At 38.8% G+C, this 25,990-nt stretch overlaps 2 protein-coding genes across 4 annotated transcripts; one reads left to right on the forward strand and one right to left on the reverse strand.

Annotated features, from left to right (window-relative positions):
• Positions 1-317: 317 nt before the first annotated feature.
• Positions 318-11,464, reverse strand: LOC140549079 (von Willebrand factor A domain-containing protein 5A-like). The gene is made up of 19 exons (XM_072672354.1): positions 11,333-11,464; positions 11,084-11,131; positions 10,202-10,404; positions 8,857-9,079; positions 8,160-8,323; positions 7,350-7,464; positions 6,950-7,125; positions 6,778-6,866; positions 6,488-6,632; positions 5,338-5,417; positions 4,886-5,000; positions 4,464-4,622; positions 4,105-4,211; positions 3,494-3,711; positions 3,338-3,388; positions 2,795-2,836; positions 1,654-1,814; positions 921-1,044; positions 318-702 (listed from the first exon to the last, which is right to left on the reverse strand). The coding sequence occupies exons 2-19, from the start codon at positions 11,121-11,123 to the stop codon at positions 623-625; spliced, it is 2,292 nt and encodes a 763-aa protein (XP_072528455.1). The 5' UTR covers positions 11,124-11,131; positions 11,333-11,464; the 3' UTR covers positions 318-622.
• Positions 11,465-16,811: 5,347 nt separating this feature from the next.
• Positions 16,812-25,734, forward strand: hdac10 (histone deacetylase 10). 3 transcript variants are annotated; one of them, XM_072672355.1, is made up of 20 exons: positions 16,812-17,015; positions 17,106-17,240; positions 18,064-18,160; positions 18,335-18,432; positions 18,589-18,693; positions 18,783-18,851; positions 18,980-19,106; positions 19,536-19,601; positions 19,716-19,775; positions 20,048-20,137; positions 20,227-20,333; positions 20,884-20,951; positions 21,173-21,422; positions 22,485-22,575; positions 22,834-22,919; positions 23,205-23,258; positions 23,666-23,747; positions 24,607-24,795; positions 25,064-25,239; positions 25,382-25,734. In XM_072672355.1, the coding sequence occupies exons 1-20, from the start codon at positions 16,954-16,956 to the stop codon at positions 25,704-25,706; spliced, it is 2,337 nt and encodes a 778-aa protein (XP_072528456.1). In that variant the 5' UTR covers positions 16,812-16,953; the 3' UTR covers positions 25,707-25,734. The 3 variants fall into 3 exon arrangements, with proteins under 3 accessions (XP_072528456.1, XP_072528457.1, XP_072528458.1); XM_072672356.1 differs by having other exon boundaries at positions 25,064-25,223; positions 25,382-25,535; XM_072672357.1 differs by lacking the exons at positions 16,812-17,015; positions 17,106-17,240 and having other exon boundaries at positions 18,073-18,160; positions 18,276-18,432.
• The last annotated feature ends 256 nt before the right edge of the window (positions 25,735-25,990 follow it).

Here is a 25,990-nt window from a genome sequence, read left to right on the forward strand (position 1 = left end):
AAAAGAACACCAGTGTTGAATTACCCATTTGCATGCTGGGTGTGTCTTTTTCCCTTTCTCATTAACCATCATGTGTTGTCTTTCTCCCTAGGCTACCTCCCCATGGGTGTTCATCTGTATACTGTATGTTAGTGTAACTGCTTGGCCTCATTGTTGACAGTTGTAGGAGCAAGTTACCACCTTCCCTGCAGGCTGCATGCAAGTGTCCACATATAATCAGTGACCGTGGCGATCCTGTTGGGGGCAGAATTTCACAGGGGCCCCTCCAACCAGTATTTATCATCATGTTATAAATGATCTGATACCCACAAAAAATGTAATGTAAAAAGTTTTTTATTTTAATTAAATGATGAATGCAGTTCTTGAAACTTCTCATTGGGTTTTGGCATCATGTACTTGCATATTGAGCAATGAATAAACAGGGGTTGAGCTGAGAAGCAACATTATTTAATGAACTGCTGAAATAAAACCCATTTTATATTTTAAAATTGGATGTATTTAAGAAGTTCACCACGTAAATGTCATTGTAAAAAATAGCAATAGTGCAGCAAGTAAATCAAGTGCAAGTTGGAAACTATTTGCAGTGTGCAGAGTAGCTCCACAGACAGGACGAATGAAGACTTCAGAGCCCAAGAGCCTCTTCTTTAACCTGGCAGCCCAGCAGAGCATTACCCACACAAACACACTCAGAAAGGTTGGCCACTGAAACACACAGACATCAACATCATCATCATCATCATCATCATCATCACTACAGTAAAGCTTATTCATGAAGCTAAAATAGGCTAACTCTAGCATTTAACTGTTGTGATGTGATTATTATTAAAGGTATCTTTTAGTACTTGAATAATTTTAGTATAAACCATTTTAGTAATTTAACATAAGACTGATTTAACTGATGTCTGAAATAGATGCCTCACCTTTCTGCTCACGGATCCATTCTGTGGCTTTTATTGCCACAAACTGCCACTCGACCTGATCGTCCATCTTAAACCCATGTAACCAGATCAGAGCCAAAACTGTAGCCCAGACCCCCTTCTCCACCTGAACAGAATACCACACAGGACATATAAAACATGAACAGTGTCGGTAGTGCATACAGTGCCTGCTCCTGCATTGATTAGACATTACATGTGATCAGATCATCACAAGAGAATCCAACACAACAAATGATGCAAACACATAGTTTTGATGGTATATTTAAACAAAATGATCGAACATTTATTATATTTGTTGGAAAATGTGTGTGAACCTCTGCTTTCAGTAACTTATGTGCCCCCCTTGAGCAGCAATATCTTCAACCACCATTTTGGTCAATACTTACAAATCTGATGGGCTTTTAAGCACAAACTGCTCTTTTGAGGTTGTTAAACAAAATTTCTATTGGATTTAGGTTCCAGACCTGGCCATATATATATATATATATAACATTGTTTACATTATGTATATGTGGAAATCTGAAATCTAGTGCTTTCTGTGTGTAGACATTGTAGTTTTATGACATATATTTATGTTAACTATACAGAGAGTTAGGCTGAACCTGGGACAACAACCTACCAATACCAACAGTTTGTACTTTGAGTATGGTTTCTATCACTGGTAGATCATAATAATATCTATAAGTTATCTACTTATATTTAATACAGCACTCACCTGTGCAGGGGTTTGCTTTACCACCTCTTCTTCCGTCCTCCCAAACACCTGCGCCAAAGCGCCGTCCATGTCCCAGCAGCCTGAAGCCTTCTGGAGGGAGATAAGCTGAAGCAAGTGGTCTTCAATCTTCGGCAGAATGTCTACACTTTCTACAGATCGTGCTGAACCCAGAAACAGAAAAGAGTATTAAACAATGAAATACTAATATAAGTGTTACTGAGTACTATGTCATTTTTAACCTAAATATTAACATGAACAGGTATCACTTTACTTGAATGGACCATTAAAGATGGTACATACATGCTCACCTGACATTTAACTAACTATTCAACTGAATTAAATGCAACTGAACTCTACCTTGAATGTAAATGACTGTTGGTCTTAGGTCTATTGACTGTAACCCTACACTTAACCCTAACATAAACCTTAAATCTAACCCTAAAGGGGTAAGGATAAGGTTAAGGTTAGGATGAGGTTTAGGGTTTTGTTAGGGTAGAGTTCAGTTGCATTTGAGAGACATTTAGTTGAAGGTTAGTTAAAAGTCAGGTGAGAAATCTACGAGGCATCTACAATAGACCATCCAAGTAAAGGGATACCCATGAGCATAAGTAACCACAGTACAGATTGTATAACTTTTGAATGTGTGCTTGTGTGTGTGCGCAAGAGAGAAAAGGAGTGAGAGAAGAGACCGAAATTGACCATGTCAGTGTCAGCAGATAAGGACCAGTTTGCATTATTAGATTCAGGTGTAATTCTTCCTGAAAATAAAAAGGAAAGATGCAAAGTTGGAGAGAATCATAGTTATAAAATGCTTTTGGAAGTGGGAAGGTTTGTGGAGCGTGTGGACTGAATAAAAATTCAAGTGCTTCCATTTATTCATGTTAAAATGTGATTAAAAACAAATAGTAATTAATTACTATTATTAATATATTACTAATTTTCTGTCCTGATCAAAGGTCGAAATGAGAGAAATGTACTGTCATGTTCTAGTATTGGTACAGATTAATGGTTGTTCATAAGTAGTGGTATAAAAGTGCCAATCTGTAGTGTAAAAAAGAAGAACAAAAACTTGAAAAGGCATATTAATATGTTATAAGTAATACTATGCTTGTTAATATGTTTGAAATAAATAAAATCTTACGCAATCGACTTGCACACATTCTTCTGGGAGCTTTTCTGGGAGCTTTTGTGAAGAACAAAAAAAAGGTTAATAAGAATATCATATGTTTTATTGTGAGTCAAATCCAATTTTCTGTAAATAAAAGTGTGGGAACATTTTTATTTTTACTTTACAAGAACTGAAAGACCAGTCAGTAAGCTGTGAGTTCTGCCAAAGGGTGTGTTACTACTCTGTAAGATGACCAAACTTTTGCACAGGCCACATTGATCTGATCTGATCTCTTTTTAATGTTAAAATATTTTTTAAGCATTTACTTAAAATAGTGTGTTTTGTTTTAGAATGTGACTAAATGTGTAATATGACCACGGGTGCCCAAACTCTGCATAAGATTGTGTGTGCATTCATGACATGCATGTTTTGAATTAGTGATACTAAGGCAATCAGTCGCTGCAAAATATTATGGTGGTGACTCAGGTACTTCTGACCATTTTAATTATTTTGAGCAGGTTTGGCCAGTTATTTATGTCCAATGCCAGTTAGAAATGTTTACAAATGGTCACTTACCTCTGGAACAACAAAGGGCCATTGGCATTGCTGCTTTTAAACACATCCTTCCTAAACAGAGGTACACAAAAAAGGATGTTATAATTTCCATGTCTGCTGTTTTTGTACAAGATAAAAGTGTAATAGGAGCAGAGGTTTTGTGGAAGCAGCACTGACTTGGTGCGGGCACTCTCCTCTGCAGCAGTGGTCCTTTCACAGCCTCTCCACTGCCCTTATGAACAGCGATAAAGGCAGTATGTGAGCTGCTCACTCCAGACTCCACACTGAGCTCCACCACTCTGGCCTTTAAAGCTTCTCTATTCCCTCTTTCAGTCTGCCACTCCTGTTCCAGAGAGCGGATCAGAGACCGGGCAGCCAGCCTGTGGATGGACAGTCTGCACAAACACAGTTTGTTTAAGCCATATGTGTGTGATCAAGTCAAATGACTGGCAATCTTAGTAGATTATTTGGCCCTACTATGCAATTAAAGAACTAACACAGGGTTGTAATGGTGAAGCTCACCAGACACAGGAAATGAACCCAGGCCATCTGTATAGTAATAATCACAGAAGCCTACAGCTTGAGCCACCACAGGGTTAAGAACCTAGGCCACACCAACGTTGCTCTACTGCTGTGCCACGGGACCCTTGCAGTTTGTCAGTGTTGTCTAACTACATTTTCACCATACACTCAGAAAAGCACATTGTGGTCTGTTGTGATGCATTTTATCATGATAATGATAGATATGCTAAATGATATGTCTAGAACTACATGTTATGTAATGTTACCCGGTACTCTCAACAGGCTTTAGGGGAAAGCTGAGTGTGTTGGAGACTTCTTGACCTGCCAGACGGTACTTCACTGTTACTGTCCCCTCAGAGTCCGAACTCTGACTCTGCAGACAGAGAACAAAGTGTGGAATTTAACTGAATTTAATATTTAGTCAAATACAGTGTTTTAATAATCATGTATAATCATTAAAGCTGATTCTTTCAGTTAATTGTGAAATGTATCACCAAAAACTGCCAAATTAATATGACATATATGCTTACTAAGAGGCTTTGCCCATGTAAGTATTTATTCTGAGTAAACTGTTAGAGACACAGCTGGTTTCTTGTAAATATCAGCAATATAAAAAAGCTCTCACCTCTCTGTTCAGTTGGGCATAAATCAGTGCCCTTTGACCCTGGAAGAGTACATTCAGGGGTTGGCTCAGGCGGTTGGTGGACATGCCTGCTGGAACCGTCCACACTTCACTAATATCATCCACCGCTGGCTGTAGAGCATAGCGGAGAGACTGCATTACCTAGGAAGAAGAGTAAAGGAAAGAGTGAAGGAAGGGTTAAATATCAAATGTGAAAATTGTGAAAAGGAGTTTGGTGAATAGACATGCAGTGTGCAGAGGACATTATTTTCTGATAATTAATAACTTTACATGCTTGAAAAGATTACTTACTCTCCAATACTAATTACTGATATTATAAAGTAAGTATATCAAGTAATTCATTACATTAAATCACTAAAGGAACTAAAGTTCCTTCTGTATAATTTTAAAGTCTCCTGCTTTACTTTGGGCTGCATGCGGTCAGATCCTGTGATAAACTGCGCATGGCCACATCCATTCCGAGCCATTCCTGTGATGAGGGCGGTGCTTGCACCTTCACCAATCCCAAACGTGAAACACCTGTTAAAATACCATCAGTTCAATTATCTCTCTCTCTCTCTTTAGTTAGATTTGTTTTGTTAGTAAAAGAAAGTACATAACACATAAAATGCAGTTTTAGGACATAGGCTAATTGTTTTATGAGCTGTGTTTAAAAATCCTTCCAAGAAGGTTGTTGTCTATTATGCACACTAAAACAAAAAGGTTGACGGAAGAGTTGTGACATTAATTATTTACATCCATCTATAAGACACTGTAAAGACAGTGTAATTACAAAGGAGAGAAATACACTGTGTATTCTGGTTTGTTAAGTATTAAAAAGATATGAATTCATTTTTAATCATTAAACTCCACGTGCCTGTGGGATTCGGCATTGTCTTTCACAAGGGAAAGAACTGCTTTGGTGTTCCCCACCTCTCCATCAGTGAAAACGAACAACTGTAGAGAAAGATAAAATGAAATATAGAACTTCAACACAAAACACTAAGGAATAAAAAGCACTAATAAAGAGGTACCCCACCCATGCTCAGCCTTCCAAGGCAACTGTTTACATCCAGCCAGAAATAGAGATTGAATTGTAGTTTCTGGTCAAAATATTTTCATTTAGAATACTCTTAGTCCCATAATGATAAACTATATTTATTTGTATGCATGTAAGGATGATTATTGGATTGCTAGGCTAAGTAAAAGGTTTTCTTATTCACAACCCCCCATAACTAGTCACACAAACCTTTAAAGAATTGATCTGATCTTTTAAAATGCAAATAAATAGAACACGATAAGAAATGTAGCCTATCAAGTGTCACCAACACCAAACACTACATAAAATACACTTGTGTTGGGATCCATTTATCCATGAGGGATAAATTCCATTCAGAAAGAAACATTTTACATGGACTTTTATGAAGTTTATACATGTACATGTACTTCTATGATGTTTATATGAAAATATAAACATAACTGGCTAGCTGTGTTGGTTTTGGTTTTTTATCTCAACAATATCTGTCAGGCCATGCACAAGTATTATTTTGTATATGACAGATATTGTTGAGATAGTAATTTGTAAGTTTTTAAAATTATGACTGAAGATTTTAAATCATATATTAAATCATATTTTCACCCTTAAGAGAAAAGTTTAAAAGCGTTGCTTGAATCTTTACATTATTCTGTGTAAGTGTGAATGTTTGTGTGGGCATACATATTATTATTATTATTGTTTCATGTGGGCGGATGAGATAAGCTCAGCTAGGTAGTTAATTTAGATACTTAATGCCAAAAAAACATAACATCTTTATATTCCTAAGTTACATGTAACTTTTAACAATGTGAGCTTACAACACTCTGTACCACTGAGTTGCATGCAAAGTTTACAGAATGCAGAGCTTTTATGCTAAAATGCAGACCCAAAACTCTAGTTTTGATTAATGGTACATACTGGTGCCACATATAAGCTTGTACTCTTCCCAACACCTGTGTACCACAGATGAAAGGCTATCTGAGCATGTTACCTGTCTGGGGTGGTTAGGGATGCACTGCTGGTTGTAAATGTGTTTCAGAGGCTCCAGAATCTCAGTGCCGCCCATATTTGCGCCAATCTCCTTAACTCTCTTTAAAGCTTCCTCCATTGTCTTCTGAGTGTATTCCACACTCATTCTGGAGTCAGGAAACACACACACACACACACCAGAGTTCAGTCTCTCCTAAACCAGTCCTGAAAGATTTCTGTTGTGTTTAACTCATGAACGCAGACTGTGTAATACAGTACAGTAAATTCAGTACAACATGAAATTTCTCTTACGGGAAGAATGATTCGTAGTGTGAACCAAAGCCATAGATATTGAAGTAGCAGCCCATAGGAAGACTCTTCAGCAGCAGGAGCAGAGTGTCCTAAAGCCATCAAGCACTATTAATAAATGCTGTTCAAATGCTTTTTGCAAAATAGGTACAATTAGTTCAGTGCTAAGTCTTACCCTGGCACTCTCAATACGCAGCTGTGCACCACGTCCATTATGCATCGCACAGCCCATACTGCCGGATCTGTCCATCACAAACACAAACTCACCACAAGATGACACAGATGACATTACTGCCTCAGGGAACTCTGGGTACAAACTCAGCAGGACCACAGGGTCTCCCATTAGAGTTCCTGAAAAAGACAAAAAAACAATGAGCAGTGAAGCAAAGGGGGAAAAGACAGAACAGAAAAAACTGCAAAGGGTGCTTTGTAATATTTCCAGACAAACCAACAGACGGCAAAAACTGTGTATACTCCACTTTTCTTGTCAGCTTCATTTGCAGATTTAAATCATCATTATTTTGCTTTAAACTTCTGTTTAACTGATACTGTGAAAGATATTCTGTTTAGCTTACCTGGCTTTGCAGTGGACACTCCTGCCTCCACTATAGCAGTGGGCTGGTGGGCATTCTCATAGTATAGATACAGCTCCACATCTCTGTCAAACTTATGATCTGCACACAGACTCACCTAAACACACAAACACACACAAGTATGATCAGAAACACTTAAAACCAGCTTGTATGACTGGGCAGTGAGCCAATATGTATCATGGTGACAATTGAAATCACATTATGCTCTTATGATAATATATTCTGGTTATTATTAAAGGGGCCGTATCCTTAACTTTACTATATCAACTTTATTTTATTTATACTGTTTGTGTGGTTTTATGTTTCAGAAACATTCATATTTAATTTTTTTATGTCCATATTCAAAACTTTATCGCTTACAATTTAGCAAGCTGTTTCTGGAACTGCTCCTTTCTGACTGGCTGTTCTGTACTGTGCCTTATTAACACTCCTAGGAACTAGGAGTAAATATGCGGGGCTAAACTGTGGCAGGTGAAAAGGTGGAGATATGTAAATAAACTTCGAACATGACTGTGTGGACTGTTCAAACCACTTTATTTAATAAAGCAAGGGTAATTCTTTCTCTTATGTTTTTCATGAAACTGTTTCTGAAAATATGCAGGTTAAATGTGCCACTGCTGATTATTTTTGTTCATTCTAACTTACCAAACTTAAAAAAAATATATTTTACACTGTGAAAACTCCCTGAAGTAAAGTGCTGTTATTTTGGTTTACCAATCCTGCTCCTCTGTAAGGCTGGGTAAATAAATACATATTACATACATGCACATTCACTAAAACACACATACAAACCTTTGCCATGGTCTGATCTGCATTGAGGAACACCAGAGGCTCAAGGGCACATTTGGACTCTACTTTAGCGATGGGGTTGGGAGAGCTCACATTGGCAGTGAAAGAGAGAGAGTAGGGAATACTTGCTGATGATGTTATCTCTGACACTACACCACTGTCTGTACCTGAGAGAAAAGCAGAGAAACCAGGATTAAAGGTTCATGTTTTATTAAAGGTTCAAAGTTTATATTGCATTTAGACAACAGATTCATGCCTGCTTGGCATTATTCATTTCCAGATAAGTTATCTAGTGGAGATAAACTACAAACTATCTAGTATAATAAACAATAAATAACTGTGGTATAAATAACATAAATAAGTGTGGATTAGAGCTTGCATTTTTTGAAGTTTAAACTTGGATTTCTCATGGCCTGTTATCCACTTTTAAGAGACTATTGCATTTACCTCCATTTTAGTTTTCTCTTTCCTTATTTTATTATCTTAAAAACAGCAGGTTTGGTTGAACTAGAATTTTAAACTTTTAGCAGTGGGTCAGATCAATAGCAGCATGCTATTTGGTTTTACATCATGTTTTCAGATCTGAATAAAGCTCTAAAAAGTGCTGTGTCAGGTGTGTCTTGTGTTTACGTAGGTGTGTGTTGGTAAATGATGGAAAGGAGCAGCGTGTGTCGTTCAGTAAGCTGAGGCGGTTTGGTACCTGGTGGTGAGTAGCGAGGGTTGAGCACTGCAGGCAGGCAGAAGCGCAGGGAGTGGTCAGCCTGCACAGAAAGCTCAGTGACGTAGACGAAGGTGACAGCAGCACTCTGGCCTGCAGGCAGACTCCCCACACTCAGCTTGAACACATCCTCACTCTCTTCACTCTCCTCCAGCAGAAAGGCCTGATCGCCTGAAGCGATCGCATCATCATACTCCTCTTTCGCCTGGAAAACAGACAGAGCACAACGAACTGTAGAGATGAGAATGTCACACCACTATAGTCTGAGAGGGTGAGTGTATACGCTGCTCTCTTTGGACACCATCATGGTAAGGACGTCGGCTACATCAGATGTATTTGTCCTGGGCAAGGATTCACAACAATCTGTGACATGTATCTGCCATTAGATCCAAAATACGTCCTAAGGACTACAGTGAGATACATCACATCAACCCTGAGAATACAAGGTTACCTTTGAGTATTACTCCAGGTGCACTATATGAACGAAAGTATTGGTACACCTACTCACTGCACCTACAGGAGCTTTTATGACATCCCATCCTATATCCATTTGCATTAATATGGAGTTGGTTCCCCCTTTGCATTTTAAACTACAGGTCTGGAACTCTACAGTTATTAAGTCAGCAGAGCGCTGGAGACCCCACACTCTAACTTAACGTGGTCTGCACTTCGTTCTGAGTTGCTGTGGTTCCTAAATGCTTTTACTTTTCAATAATACCACTCACATTTGATGGTGGAATATCTAGAAAAGAAGAAATTTCATGAACTGACTTGGTGCAATCGTGGCATCCTATTACAGCACTATGCTGGAATTCAGTGAGCTCTTTAGAGTGACCCTTTCATTTACTAATGTGTGTAAAGGCAGACTGCATGGCTAGGTGCTTGATTTTATATACCTGTGGCAATGGGACTGAATAAAATGTAACCTGAATTTAATGATTAAGAGGTGTCTGGTTCTATTTAGGAGCAGTTTTATCTTTAGGCAAGACTAACTGACTTCATACCGCTGCAGTCTATCAGATAAATACGCTGGTTCTTCACCATTAAGCAATTTATAGACCAGTAATACACACCTTAGCCTAAAATCTATTTCATAACATACAGTATAAGAAAATAAGAAAAGAACCGGTTTGAATGAGCTCTCACATACAGATCCTATCCAGTGAGTGATGTGCTCAGGGCACTTACAAAGTAAAATGGGATCACAGTAATGTGGGGAGAGGGTCAAATGAGTCTCGCCAAGACAAATCATGTATAAATTAAATCAGAGCCGCCCAAATACAAGACCAATTTTGAGGTGTCTTGTTAGGTTGTATCTCTTACTCACCTTATCTTTCTCCTGCAGCTTCCCTACTATCTCCTGGTCTGCAATCTTGGCACTGAAGTGGCAGAGAACAGCTTCTGCAGGGATGGGGAAGACAAACAGGGCCTCCAGGGGGCTGTTTTCTTCATTTGCATACTGCAGGGTGGAGCTCACGGTGGCTACATGGCCCTGGACCTGCAGATCCACCTCTATGCTCTTCAGAGGAACTGAACAGGAAACATGTAGAAACACACAGGCTTGGTTAATCCATTCATACGCCAGTAGTTTCAGTTTTAAACTGAATCAGATCATGACAATGCCACACCTGCTCTAGTTAAATACTAAATCATCCTTCACAACTTCTTAGCCATGTCTCCAAGCAGACGCTGCAGCAGTACGTTTGGTAGCAACTGTAAGCTCATGCATCTTGACGATCATTGCTCAGTGCATGTTTGGACATCAAAGGATGTAGAAAATCTCAGTCCGAGAGCCACAAGTTCTCAGATCTTCAACTAATCCACAAAACTATATCATTTATTCAATTATACACCATTAAATATCTTTGTCCAAAAACTGTGCGGATTTCTGAGCGTATGTGTTCATTTTAAGGTCTATTTGAAGTCTCAAGAGGATTAGCAGACCCTCCCTATTTCAGAAGTAAACCCCTGAGAGTCTTCTCTATCCTGTTCTTTACCACACAGTTTTATGGAAGTGTACCATGCCTCGAACAAAAGGCATTCTCAAGAAACTCCAAAAAAAAAAAGACCATCAGGCTGGCCTCCATCCAGCCCCTGTCCATACCTCATATTTCATCAGTACATGTGAACCAAGACAGCAGCTGCAGTTATGTAATCTCAAACTGCTTTATGAGTGGCCTTTCAAAACACAGCTCCTCTGTTAACTTACTTGGTTCATGTTTGACGGTCAACAAGCCGCAGTTTACCATCTTGGTCACTTGCAGGAGGAAGGAGAGAGCACAGTGTTACCACAAGACACAGTTAACCTAATCACTCAGTGACTACATCCGTTTAAGTTCATTGATAAACCCGAAAACACACACAATGCAGCACCGTTATCTAAGTTTAGGGCTGTCGAGAGGCGCTGCAGCGTTAGTCAGTCCTGAGGAAACTGAAAGAGAAAGAGACTCGTCCCTACCTGTGAATGTACAGCTGGCAGCAGCACAGCAGTTTCTTTAAAGCCCTGTTCAGCTTTATATGACTAACAGTTTACTGCACAGCAGCTCCTTTTATTGTGAAGTGGGGTCATACGGAGGGATTTACAGTAAGAGCTCGCCCAGGACTGGGAAACACCGCCCCCTCGGTTCCTCACGCAGCTCCGGGATCGTCAGCTGACACATCCCGCCGCAGCAGTGATGAACTGTCATGAGCTGCATGAAATGAGCAACAGTTGCCGGTCAAATTAAAAGCCAGCTTGTAAAATCGTGTATTCCAACAGAAAGGATTCGCTATCGAAAATGATCTGAGAAAAACGTCAGGTTAAACTAGTTGGCTATTACCCTTGGTGTTTTCTTATAACTACTGTTGATTCACTAATTTGACTGAAAACTCTGTATTTTAACTTTGAGAATAATGTCCAAATGAAAAGCAAATTAAATGAAAAGCAAATAAAATGAAAAGCAAATGCAAATGAAAAGCACTTTAGCCATGATGCTTAAGCCCCGCCTTCTCACTGCCACTACTGGGCTGCTTGCACCTCCGTCTACATGCAGTCATTGGTCAAACTGGTGACTTTTGAATTTTATTCATGTATTTCTTATAATTGGCATGAAAATAAAAACGTAATTTAAAAGATGATAAAAGTAAAACTTTGATTTTCTTTTATTCTACTTGAGATATTTTTATTTTACAGTTTAAGGCCATATAGGCTATTAAGGCTATTCCATAGTCCTGGTAAATAATAAATGTTTATGTATTAATGTTTATTGACAAATTGTCCTGATTTTTAAAGATATTTACCTCCCTTCTACCCTCAGACATATACACTGCCATGGCCAACATCTTAGGCCTACTTAAAGCCCCCTGGCTTCCTAACCTCAATGTGAAGCTTTGAAGAAATTTAACATTATGAATAAAAAACAAATAGATAATTCAACCACTTGAACCGTATATTCTTTTAGAATAGGAAAATGCTTTGAGTTTCTGACAATATGGCCACAGTGTCTATTTTCAGACTAGTGTGGCTGAGAAACAGTTTTACAGTCACTTATTTTATTATAATCTTAATCGAGACACATAAATGTTTAATAAAAGTGGCATTATGCAGGAAAATATACAGCTTTCAGCCACTGGCACCATGTTTTACATTAGGCGGATACACAAAATCAGTGGATTTCAGACATATTGACTGTCATGCCTGTACTTTTTTTTTTTTTTTTAGAATTTAAAGATAATACTTTGTCAATTCAAATGAACAGTGGCCAATCACTTGTTTTGCTTCAGGCTTTCATGAAGATATATTTAATTTAGACAACACTGATACTTGATTGCTGGATGATTGTCAATGAAACTTCTCAATTGGACACACACCAATCATGCAGAAATCATTTAATGAAGCAAGCAAGTGAAATCAAATGTCTGTTTGTTTTTAAAACACTTCTCTGTGCACTTTCATCGGTGGGTCATTGCTTGTTGGTCTTTTCAACCTTCGCCCAGGCAACCCAAGTAGGAATGATACAGCTTGTGTCTAAGTTGCTTTTTTAAGTCCATGGATCGCCCCACTTGATCCACAGCGATCTCTATGCTTTTTCTGCAGCATCAGAGATCTTCCTGATGGTTTTTCTGCTGTGCAGCCCTCTGATCCCCAACCTCTTGAGAGCCCTGCAGAGTGCCTGGCCTACAAAGCCTCTGCACCCAGCTTCGATAGGACCAGGTCACACCAATCTTCCAACCCCTGCTACAGTACACGCTTACCATCTCCTCATACTTATCCCTCTTCCTCTCAAAATCCTCCTCCATCCGAGCTTTAGCCGTTGGCTCCATTAGGCCCACTTGTCTTGTTGTTTTAGACATCAGTATTGATGACCCGCAGATGTTGTTGTTCCAGATGTGGCTCTCAGACTCAGAGTCAGAGAATCAGAGTCCCTGATTTTGTCTGGGACATGGTGCCGATATTGTTTTGATTGGCATTGCAAGAGCACAGCTCAACAGTGTAGACTACACCCAAGAATAGATGCAAAACCAAAGTCCAGATCTACTTGCTACAAATTTAAGTCGAATGCTCTTGAAATAGAAATGCTATAAACTTTGGAATTATTACCACACAAAAGCACACACTTTGCTCACACAGCACAAAAAAAAACTGCTACTGTGACCAAAAAGACAAACAACAAACAAGAAATGAACACACACCAAATGGAAAGTAACCTGGGGGGAGAGACAACATACTGACGGTGAGCAAGGGGGGTGGCCACGCCCAATATGCAAATAGATGATGCTGGAAGCCAATGAGAAGGATTAAACTTTTACTCAAATAGGTTGCATTGCACACAGCCTGCACTGTACACTATTATTGCACAGTTGACAAAGTTATGTGGACTGACTTATCCTCTCTGTTTTTTGGGTGGTGGTGCTGTGGTCATTGCAGCATTGCGGAATCAGCCCAGTTAATATATTGAATTTTTAGTGTAGCTAAGTTGACATAATATTGTAGAGCTAATGTACAGTGGCTAATGTACAGTATGGGCACCTTTGGTCAAAATATAAGTTACTGTTAATAGATATGAGAGTAAAGATGACCTGATATTCAAAATGTATGAAATTAAAGTTGATCAAACGTTATCATTTTAAGTAAGATTACTGGTCTAAAGCATGTTTGGGTTTGGGATTACTGCATGAAACCCCTAATACAACTAAGAGTCTTTTACTTGTTTGGGGGATGTTCATTCATGCACAGATCTTTTGAGGTCTACACACAGATTGTCTATATGGTGTAGATTGAGAGACTGTGGGGGTCTTGACAAAACCCTCCTGCTTGCACTCCCAGAATAGACCATTAGGTTGAATGCTTTTCTGTAGAAGTTATCTTTAACTGCAAAACTTTTTCTTGACTCAAACAGCTTGAGAACATAATTTGGCATTAGGGTATAAGCGGCCACTGACAACAAAAAAAACATAAGCAACCGACGGGCAACTTGTTCTTACAGTTTTTAATACAGACACCAAAGAGCTGCTCCACAATATAGCTTAGAACTGACCGGTAGCTTGAGGAGGGGGAATGAATACACAAGGATGGTTAGTGGAACAACATGAACAGTATGCAAATGGATGGTGCCAGGAGTCAATGGGAAAGGTGTAAGTTTTACTCAACAAGGTTGTACTGCACAAACATATGGCACTCTCTAAAGTTCCCCATATTTCACTGGAACAACTCAGTTAACTCAGACAGTCAGTATAACTCAACTGAATAAATTCCCCTTAATTCAAAATATGACGAAACGTTTGACCTAACCAGCTTAAGTTATCCAAACTGTCTATTGTATTTCAGTTAGTAGTTTTACAGTTTTCATGCAAAACTATGAACATTGTTTTGCCACAAAATATCATCAATTAAAAAGTGGAAAAAGGTAATCAACACAAAACCCAAAAAATCTTGTTTCCCATGTTAGCGCATCTCTTGTCAGACTAAACTGTAAAAATTTGCAGGTAAACAGGAAGGTTAACTTTGCTCATGGTAAACAGTGGTTGATGTTGCAGGAATTCAGACCACTGCTGCATTGCTCTCAACTTCCTCCCACAAGTGAACAAGTTAGACCCTGTCCCAATTCTCACCCTATATTCACTAAGCCCCTCCTTGAAGTGTACACTTTTATGAAGTTGCTAAAGGTTGGGTAAAAGGGATGTTAGTGTTTAAGACGTCTGAGTATTTGTAGCAGAATCAGGACACACTTTGCCTCATGTCCTTTCACCTGTATATGTCACTGCTGCTTTAACGTGAAATACCACAATTACCACACTGCTGGGTTTAACAGTTGCTGCTGTTTTCGCTGTGCTGCTGCTAAAATGGATAAGTGGTAAACAGCAGAGAATAATTTTGAGTGTAACGAAACTTGATATTAATATTTTTATTGTTATTATTATTCTATTAATACTTTCCATTAATTTCTATATAAATGACTGGTTCCCAGTGATGTCCTGTTTCTTGATCAAGTATATATTACATCTGGTTGATAAATATGGTGCTTGCGTTTAAATGTGATGTCTATTCCTGTCATGCCCACATGATGAAGCAAATTTGCCTGAATGTAATTTATATGCAGTGTAAGGTTGATCATACAGTTAAACAGGTTTTTCATTATCATAAACTGTCATTACTAATCTAACAGCTTACTAGAGGTTTATGTTACTACATCAAATTTAATAGTGCAAAAGCACATCAGTAGTGATACAGTAAAAGATAATAGATTTCACTCAGAGAACGTCACAGGATCGCAGTGGGACATAGGTAATTGCCTCATAGAGGACACTCATGAGCATCCGTGTTGGGGACATTTTAGAAATAGGACACCCTACAGCCTTGCACACCTAAGTGGGCACACACAAACAAGGGGTGCGAGGAGGCAAGTGTGAGAAATGGGTCAGGGCCACACTGAACTGTGGTGTCGTGACCCACAAAGCAGTAATGAAAACAGGAACTTTATTGCCAGAGAGACAAAAATGTTTTCTATTCATTAATTTTGCATAGAACACACTCACCTCACACACTGAAATAATTATATCACTTTATGGACTTATGGACTATAATGCATTTAATTTTATTAATTACCCCAAAAGCTGAAAAAGCAGGTGATGTTCCACCGATTCTTAGTTAGAATATGAAAAATAAGACAGTATGATTCTGGAAGTTTCACGGGGGGTTCAAAACCATGTTTTATTCTGAAATATTTTTGACTATAGAAGTATAAAAGAAAAAATATATTTTTTGGAGCTCTGTCATGATGCAGAACCTCCCACAATTAAAATAGTCAAGTCAATTCAATCCAAACAGGTGGTGGGATGCTAGTTATTGTTTTATTTGAAGACACTTTATTTATGCATTTGCAATTATTATTTATTTATAGTGGCAGGAAAATGTTAAATAATAATGTAAAAATGGTGTATTAAAAGTAGAACATTAGTTGAAAAGAGAGGTGACAATATAATCATATAGACTAATATATATATATATATATATATATATATATATATATATATACATATATATATATATATATATATATATATATAGTAGTCTATTGTTCATTAATATAGGTAAGGTATAAGTCAATTTAAGGGTTTAGACATATTTAACTCCTCACACATACATTGCCATAGTCTTAGCCCCACTTGAAGCCACAACATCCTAACCATGGCGGATACATATTTTAATAATAATAATATGATTGTATTTATGCCAGTGTTTTAAAGTCAGAACATAAGGGAGAAAAGCCAGAACACTCCAGTAGTGAACATTGATAGTCATGAGAGTGTATAGTTCTAGTTTAGAAAGTGCAGATGTACAGACACGTGTGCATTAACATGTTCTGAGCTCACAGCTCTACAGCGGTGATGCAGCCGGGCAGGCTGTGTGTGCGTGGCGAGGTCTGTAGGGGGCGCCACTGCACCATCTAACGCTGAACGAAAACACAAGATGGCAGCGTCCTGATAGGAAACAGTCTCCTCAAGTCTCAGTTTCAGTTTGATTAGACCTGTAGCCATATTCCCACGGTTAGGTGTTGGACGTTGTTTGGTGGTGTTCAGTCCAGACTGGTTTTCGTCATCATGAGCGGTACTGCGCTGCTGTACGATGAGGAGATGACCCGCTACAGACTGCTCTGGACCGAGTTAGTGCTGGTTCACCTACACCTGACTGGGGTTTGATACACCTTTCTTCTGTTACAGAGGTTTGAGAGCTGCCTGTTTGTTTTGTGTAGTCCTGCGTGTAAGATCGAGGTGCCGGAGCGTCTGACAGTGAGCTATGAAGCTGTGAGGAGGGCAGGACTGGAGCAGCGCTGTGTGTCGCTCTCTGTCCGTCAGGCAACAGAAGAGGAGATTCTGCTGGTTCACAGGTACGACAGAGTGGAAGCAAAGCACACTTCAGTCAGCCTCATAGACAACCAACTCATCCACAGTATGACTGAGTAACAGATCATAGACCATCTGCTCTGGGAGAAACCTCCAGGTCAGTGGTTCTTAGTCCTGGTGCAGGAGTAGCACAGTCTGCAAGTTCTAGCTGCTGTTGTTCCTGTTCCCAGTTCACACACATGGTCTTCAGAGCAATGTAAACAGTAAAGCATGAGTGAATCTCCAAAAAAGAGAAGCCCTCTAATGTGCGTGGGGTTATCCTTTTCCCATCAGGTTAAAAAATCTCAAACTCCACTTGGAAATGGGAAAATCTGGTGATTGACTTAGCCAGTCTAAAAGCTCCCAAGTTTTCTACCCATGATTAAATGATCTACCGTTTAACACAGAATGTTTGGGGGTGAAAAGTTGTCCCCTGTCATTCCCCTAATGCATAAGTGACATATGGTGTCAGGCAGTGGTTCCAACTTGCTCTGAGAACCAGTGCTGTAAATTGTCTAGCACTTGTTACAGGGAGACAAGACACAGGTGAAAAGTTTGACTTTAGGAAGTGAACATTGTGAGGTTTAGTAGATCGATAGGCCTTATCTATTTCCAGACAGCTCAGTGTTTGCCATAAAATACACATACTGTTCCTGTTTTTCCTACTTTTTCATCTAAGTCTAATAACCTTTTTATAGTTTATACATTTTGGAGCTGGAACCACAGACGGAGACCATGAGAGTATCCTCACTCCGCACCGGTGTGGTCAGATGTGTATGTGTTGCAAATAGTCTTGCTTTAGTATGTTGTGTTGTGTTTTGTATGCAGCAAAGAATACCTTGAAGCAGTGAAGCAGACCCCTTACATGGGCTTAGAGGAACTGATGACCTTTACTCAACAGTATGGAGATGTCTACTTCCATCCTGTAAGGATCAGTACACAGTGTGGGAAATGACTCCATGTATTTTTACAAACAGTTGAATTCATTCAAATCTCAAAGGCTCCTTAAATCTGCATCTGCTCTGTTCCACTTTTTACAGTATAGTTGCAAGCCAAAGCATATCTTTTCATCATGGTCATCCTTGTATGATATGTGCAGAACATCTACCATTGTGCTAAGCTGGCCATTGGGGCCACACTGCAGCTAGTGGACAGTGTAATGACGGGGGAGGTGAGAAATGGAATGGCCCTTGTCAGGTGAGTGGTACGACTTCCATGGTTTAAAGCATCTGTTATTAAGGATGTTGAGTCAAGACATGCACTTGACTAGTGTGTCTGCTTGTGAATTTTGGAGCTTTTCCCACTTTCTATGCTCTTTCTTCCTGCTGTCTTGGTCTCTTGTTATCTCTTTAGGCCCCCTGGTCATCATAGCCAACAGGGTGCAGCCAATGGTTTCTGTGTGTTCAACAATGTGGCCATTGCAGCTCACTATGCCAAGAAGCACTACAACCTTAACAGGTAAGTAGTGGAGAGTGTAGTAAAAGAGCAGAGGGAGTGAACTGTGACCAGAGGATTTGTGTATCCTGATGTGGTTGTTGTGTGGTCAGGGTGTTGATCGTGGATTGGGATGTTCACCATGGACAAGGCGTTCAGTACTGCTTTGAAGAAGACCCTAGGTGAGCATGTTCACAACAAATCAGGGAGGCATTCAAGGCCCACTGTAGCATTGCATGGAGGATGTTTTACTCATCTAACTAAGCAACCTGCCTCTTATTTTTGTCATCTCTCCCTCCATCTGTCTCAGTGTGCTGTATTTCTCATGGCACCGCTATGAGCACCAGCGTTTCTGGCCTAACCTTGCTGAGTCTGACTATCATAGTGTGGGAAAGGGCAAAGGAACTGGCTTCAACGTCAACGTGCCCTGGAACAAGGTACTTCTCTCATTCTTCATACACACCTCCTTCTTAGGGCCCACATATAGGATCTAGATATAGTGTTGAGGGGGCTCAACCTTAACCTTGATTAAATGCCATACACAAGCACCTGAAATCAGACTTAAATGTGGACAATCAGACAATTGCTGATTTTAAGATCTGGAAGAACAGAAGTCTAAATACTTTAGACAGACAGGGAGTTTGGCTCCAAGTACTAAATATGGAAATTCTATTTATATCAGCTGTAATGTGTGTAAGTTGAGTAACTGATTTATATAAATGCACTTTATTCTAGTGTGCTAAAGTTTATTTGTCACATGTGCAGTCATAGACGGTACAGCTGGCAGGTTCTTGGTTGGTTTGTTTTTACAGTAACAGTAAGGTCAACCGTCATTATGGAGTCGTTCATTTATCTCTCTGAAACAGGTGGGAATGACCAACAGCGACTACCTCTCTGTGTTTTTTCATGTCCTCTTGCCTGCTGCATACGAGGTAGGTAACTTGGAAAGACTCCAGTTTAATGATTAATAGCTAGCTAGACATTGTAGTGTGCCTATATCCATGCACAGGTATATCTACTCAACATAGTGCTGACTGTTGTTCCAGTTTGATCCCGAGTTGGTGCTGGTCTGTGCAGGGTTTGATTCTGCCATAGGAGACCCAGAGGTACTGATGTTTTTTTAGAGCTTTCCAGACGGTTGTTTAACATACCAGTAGCAAAAGTGTTTTTCTTATATATGATTCCTATGATCATCCACTTTGGCTTAATATATGTCCATATCGTATTCTCATAACATAGAACAACACCGACTAGTAGTTAATTTTTTTTATTAATGTTTTAACTTTAAGGGATATGTACAATAAAAGCAATATCAAACTGCAAACTTTCATATTACGGTGACAGCTGATTAGTTTGCCTGCCATTTATTCTTGACCAGGGTCACATGTGTGCCACTCCAGAGATTTTTGGCCATCTTACGCACCTTCTGATGTCTATGGCAAATGGTAAACTGTGTGTTGTCCTAGAGGTGAGAGTAATGTACATGTAGCTGTAAATCTAAATGTTTTCTTGATTATTTTTGGTAGCAGATACATTGTATCCTCTTCCCCCTTCCAGGGTGGGTATAACTTGACTTCGCTTGCTCAGTCAGTTTGCCAGACGTTGCAGACCCTGCTTGGAGACCCCACACCTTTACTGACCGGTATTGGCTCCCCATGTCAGAGGTGGGTTTAGATGTATTATTATTCTTATTATTATTAATTTTGTTTTATTTCTATATCATGTTTATACCATTAGCATGCATTTATCCTGGTAGGATAATGCATTGCTGAGATGTTGGTTTTTGTAATAATCCCAAATCAACAAATTCTAATAGACATTGGGTATCAGTGTTTTGTATGTCATAGCTTCACACCACTTAAATTAATGTAAATGAGTTGCTTCCTGCACATTGTTCAGTGCTGTCCACAGACCTCTGATAATAGTTAGACTTTTCTTCCTCAACACAGTCCCACAAGTTCTCTTTCTTTATTTATGTCTGGTAAGTGTGTTGCCATGACATGACCTGAACTTCCTCAGTCCTTATTCCATCACTTGATGAGCCGTGCAGTCTGCTTTTTTTTAAAGCATATCAACCCGCTTTATATGGTTACAACAGTGTACGATGTGCACCTAAACAATTCATTTGAACTGTCACTGTATAAGTTTGCTATGTTAAAGAGTTACTATGTTAACGTTACATCAAATGTACATAATTACAACAATACACTTCAGTGCTCTGGAGTCTGTTCAGAATGTTCGAGCTGTGCACCAGAAGAATTGGACTTGTTTCAAACATGCAGGTAAGAAAATACTGCCTTATAAAAAAGACTTATCTTTGCTGAAACCTTTATTGGCACACTAAGAAAACAAATGGCAAACAAATACGTCATAAATGTTTGAATAGCTTGTCTAATTTTTTCAAAGGAGAATAGTGATCAGCATTCACTAAACACTCTATATAGATTGGTCTAGGATGAGTAGCTCAACCTAATTTACAGGTTGTGCATATCTGTGTTTCAAGCTGAATCCCTAGTCTCTGAGCCGAGCACCAAACGCTGCAGAGTGGAGGACGAGGCTGGAGAGAAGAAAGAAGAGGAAGAAACAGAGGAGAAGGCTGAGAATATTACATGGTCTGAACCCTTACCACGACCTGCACCTCTGGTGCACACAGTTGTGATGATCTCCTCAGAACTGGAGGACCCTCTCCCAGAGGGCTGTCAGCACCTGGGTGAAATCCAACAAACATATATTGAGGAAGCAGAAACAATCAGGTTAGTGGTTTATAACTAACCAATGATGATCAGTATCTGTTGGTTAAAGCAGCATTATGTAGCATATCACCTTAAAATAACTTGCTACTCTGAGCTCTGGTTCTTACATGAGTCATATTCATTTAAAATCCTGTAATATGACTCCTCTACGTCCATTTGCTTCATTCAAATGTCCAGAAATGCATAGAAGCCTGTCCTTGTTGAGAGGTGCGTCAAAGCTTGAATTTCACTTTCCGAATTTTCACATATTGCTGCTTTAATTATCAAGATTTTTCCTTCAACAGCCTTCAACTGACTTCATTCTTCAAAAGATATGTCAATACTTCAGATGTTTGTTGAGCAATAATTAGGGTTGTACGCTTGTCAGTCAGATTTAGCTGTTCAATGTGAAGATTCTACTATTTGTTCCTTTGCTTTTCATATAGACAACAATTTGGCAATAAGCAAATCCATTGGCTTGAGTTTCAGTGACCGTTCTGACCACATGCACAGTCACATGCAGCATCCCAGTCATGGGACTTTTTGAGCATACTTTTGGACATTTAACAATCATTAATAGACTGCTGCATATGATACATTTGTTTTATTTTTGTTTTATTTATTTATGAAGACAAATCAATACATGTTTTCATGTGGCTTTTTTGTAATTAGCACTGATAGAATATTGAATGTATTTCTGATTTTCTTTCTGGCTTATTGTGCACCTTTGCAAGCTTACATCTGTTTATTGTTTTATTGTAATAGATACTGACTAACAACAACAACAACAACAACAGCAAAATAAACAACACTGCTCTGCTTGAAGAAACTCAGTCCGCTGACTGGTCCGAATGGGGTAGAGAGGGCTTGACATTGTGCAACAACAGATGGGCTATAGTGAGCACTTGTAAACCTACAAACCTCTTAAGAAGAAATGGACATATACAGAAGCTCCTTTTGTTTTTGTTGCTTATTTAAGGGATTTTCTCATGGACCTTGCTTGTAACTCTGTATGTCCTTGTTTTTCCAGAAACTATAAGGACGTAACCAGCCTTTTGTAAACTCTCTCTTTTCTCCCTAAAGGAAAGAACATTTTCAAGACATGACTGATGAGAAGTCATTAGAGTGCCTCCAGAACGTTGTTTCAGTTTTGGTGAAAATCAAGAACAAAGAGGTGGGCCTGTTGGAAGTTGTTTAATTGTTTATTCTGAAAGCTAGGGATGTTTATTATGATCATAAAAGTCATAAAGCCTTTATAAGAGTAATTTGGACAAAACAAATTCAGCATGCACCATCATCAGGGTGAAACGCTTCCTGTAGTAGCATGAGATGAGAAAAGTAATCAATATTTCCTTCATCAGCAATGTGTGAGTGTGTATCCCTTAAACTAGCTTGTCTAGCTTGTACATGACTAATGCACAGCCATTGGCAGGTGCGTAATGGCTTGGCGGTGGTGCCTGATGTGTGTGTTTCTGTGAGCTGTGCTGTGCAGCATGCCTTAAAGTCCCTCTCTGATCGGTATGCACTACATGTATCATACCTCTTTTTTGCTCACAGTGGGCCTTATTCACCAACCATTCCTAAGAAGAAATTTCTTCTTAATCACTTTTTCACAGTTTTCACAAAGATTCTGGCATTCATCAGTGTTTTCTTATTGGAACTCTCATGAACTAATTTAAGAAAATTCTTAGAAAGATATTGGTAAATGAGGCCCATTGGCATTGTGTAAATATACTGTTATGAGATTAAATGCTTCTGAATCCGACACTACACAAATATGATACGGATGCTTATGTGTTTCAGAGTTTTGGTAGTGTTTGTGGGAGATGAGGAAATTCCAGTGGACACTAGCAGTGGGTGTGTATTCTTTATTCTGACTGCCATTCAAAGCTCTTTTGGTGATTTTTTTTTTTTTTTTTTGTACCACATCTAAGACTTACTATGTGTTTCTCAAGATGTACACATACATTTAAATTTAATATACTGTTCATTTCATTTTTGTCAGTGTTTTTTAATATTATGTACAGTAATGAATTATACAGTGTAGATGTAAATCTTCTGAACTAAAATGCATAAAAAAAGATTTGATAACCACTTCATTTATAAGGCATGTTTAATAACATTTGAGTCATTAACTGTCACTTTAAAACCATCTACAACTGTAATGAAATGAAAGCTGTGAACATCATTCTATACATTAATCTGATCTTGCTGAGAACACGCAATGCCAATTGCCACTGAAAGTCATTTCTGTATGTCTACAGGCAAGTGCTTTTGGTGCAGATCTGTAATAAGGAGTCTGAAATGGCCAAGTCTGACTACCATGTGCCTGTGTGTCTGAGCAAGGTGTGATATTTTTCTGCTCTGAGCTACTAACGAATGTGTTATAGAGCATGATTAACTGATTTTACTGTAGCCTATTATATTATCTAACATCACTTTATCTTTACCTGAAACTCTCACTTCTCATATCTGAATGAACCACATGCATTGAAGGATCTGAAACAGACTTTAGGTTTAAGAACATGTCAATGAGCTGATAAGATGAAATATTTCAAGGCTGATCAGCAGAATTTGAGCACCCAGTTAACTAAAAAGCCGTGAACGTAACGTGACTGTGTATCTTTACTGATTTTTGTCTTAAAAATGTATATTAATAAGTGATGTTCTTTTTGTATGTTAAAATAATAATTATTACATGGCATAATTGCCCTAACATGACCCAAGATAGGTTCTTGGTCTATTCTAAACATTTTAATCTTTAAATTAAAGCAACACTATGAAAATTGGCATTTCTTGCTCCTTGCCCCCCCTACAGTTGGAAAGGGTTATTTGTGCTTTGAGCCACCTATAAAAGACACATTAAGGGTCAAGCTGAGAGACACAAACAGTAATTGAAAGTAGCATTGTCTGGTGCCGTAAATTCATAATATATGGTTTTACATAAATATGACTCATTATGCAGTTCTTCTGCTGCCATTCTCCAAAGTTGTGCAATTAGCAGCATGCTGAGCCCACAGTAGCAATGATAGAGACGCTAATCTCCCTATTAAGGGTCAGTGGAGCATCAGCATGATTTTGAAGCTGTTCTTTGAAGGTAAAAATGCTACACAGTGTTGCTTTAAACCTTTCCTGTACTGTCTTAGTTAATTATTAATGATGACCGGATACCATTGCTATATGTGTCTCTCTTTGCTTGCCACAGGGTTTGCGCTCCAGGGCGAGCGTGATGCAGGCAGTGTTGGGTCTGCTTCTGCCTCTGGCTTATGAGTTTAGCCCTGGCCTGGTGCTGCAGGTACTGAAGGGCAGTGCTGGGATGGAGATACCAGTTTGGACACAGCTCAGTAGCCTGCTGCAGGGATTAGCACAGGGCAGGACACTGGCCCTGCTTCAGGTCAGTCAATGTAGTGTGGAATGGTTATCATTATTTTATCCACGCCTAATGTTTTTATATCTTTTTAGATAACGATATAGAAAGCTAGAACATTGGCTGATAATGTTTCTTTTAAACTTACTCCACATTAAAAGGGGCTGCTTACCAGTTCACTTAATATGAGCATCTAAAAGTAGTACAGGATTATATTCAATTTATTTTTATCAATAAAATTGAATCAAATTTTGATTTTGATTTTTATAAATTTCTTTTTTGCATTTTAAAACAGGACTGCGACACAGAAATGGTAAGAGCTACATGTGCCTCTTTGTCTGGTTCTCCTGCCCCTTCTCTCAGTCCTCTGGGGTCTCCTCTAGATGAGGATGTAGAGGTTATAGAGGCACACAGACAGAGACTGCAGGGGCGATGGGGTCTGCTATTGAACACAAGTGAGTTTCTGACTCAGTGAGTAAAACTCTAACATTTAACAGAATCCTCACAAATGATCGTTATTCAGTTGTAAGTTCTGAGTAATTTTAAGCAGGTAATGACTCGTCTGGTACAAAGTATAAAAGTCAAGTGTGTGTGTGTGTGTGTGTGTGTTCAGTTCCAGAAAGCAGAACAGAGAGTCAGGATGGATGAGCAATGATACACCCCTTGGTCACACCCAGATGACAAGCCTTGAAAAGCTATTTTTTTATTACTGTAATTTTTTTTACTTAAATAATAAAAATGACTTTTCAATTACTATCATCACTCAACCTCTAGATTCTGTTTTTGGTCTAATATATGTCTGTGAATTGACGTCAGTAATTACTAAACTGGTTTGTTATTATTGTGCATTTCTAGATTTGACTTATAGAATGAGCCTCGCCCATTACTGTCAGTTCAGAAGGGTTATGAAACACTTCCTAATTCAGAGGAAACATTGAACAGTGAACATTTTTAAACATCTTTGTGTGTTTTGGTGATGTTTGTCCTTAATTCTAATAAAAAAGGATAATGTTTCATTGCATTTAATTAAATTCATAAAAAAATAAATACATATTTTTTGTAGTGGTATTAAAGATTTTGCAGTGACAATCCAACCAACTTACAAAATAGCTATTTCTCTGGGAAGTATGATTTCTTGTTCAGTAATACCAGAAAAGTACAAAAACACTATATTGTGATGGTATTGTGTGGTGTATATGTTTAATCTTTTCCAAAACTACTT

Source organism: Salminus brasiliensis, chromosome 2, assembly GCF_030463535.1.
Source record: "Salminus brasiliensis chromosome 2, fSalBra1.hap2, whole genome shotgun sequence".
NCBI classification, from domain to species: Eukaryota; Metazoa; Chordata; class Actinopteri; order Characiformes; family Bryconidae; genus Salminus; species Salminus brasiliensis.

Coding starts and splice junctions, on each gene's coding strand:
- LOC140549079 (XM_072672354.1), bottom strand. CDS start 11,123: ATGGTAAACTGCGGCTTGTTGACCGTCAAACATGAACCAA. Junction 10,405..11,083: donor GACCGTCAAACATGAACCAA/GTAAGTTAACAG, acceptor TTTCCTGTTCAG/TTCCTCTGAAGAGCATAGAG. Junction 3,389..3,493: donor GAGGAGAGTGCCCGCACCAA/GTCAGTGCTGCT, acceptor ACCTCTGTTTAG/GAAGGATGTGTTTAAAAGCA.
- hdac10 (XM_072672355.1), top strand. CDS start 16,954: ATGAGCGGTACTGCGCTGCTGTACGATGAGGAGATGACCCGCTACAGA. Junction 17,241..18,063: donor GAGATTCTGCTGGTTCACAG/GTACGACAGAGT, acceptor TTTTGTATGCAG/CAAAGAATACCTTGAAGCAG. Junction 18,161..18,334: donor GAGATGTCTACTTCCATCCT/GTAAGGATCAGT, acceptor TGATATGTGCAG/AACATCTACCATTGTGCTAA.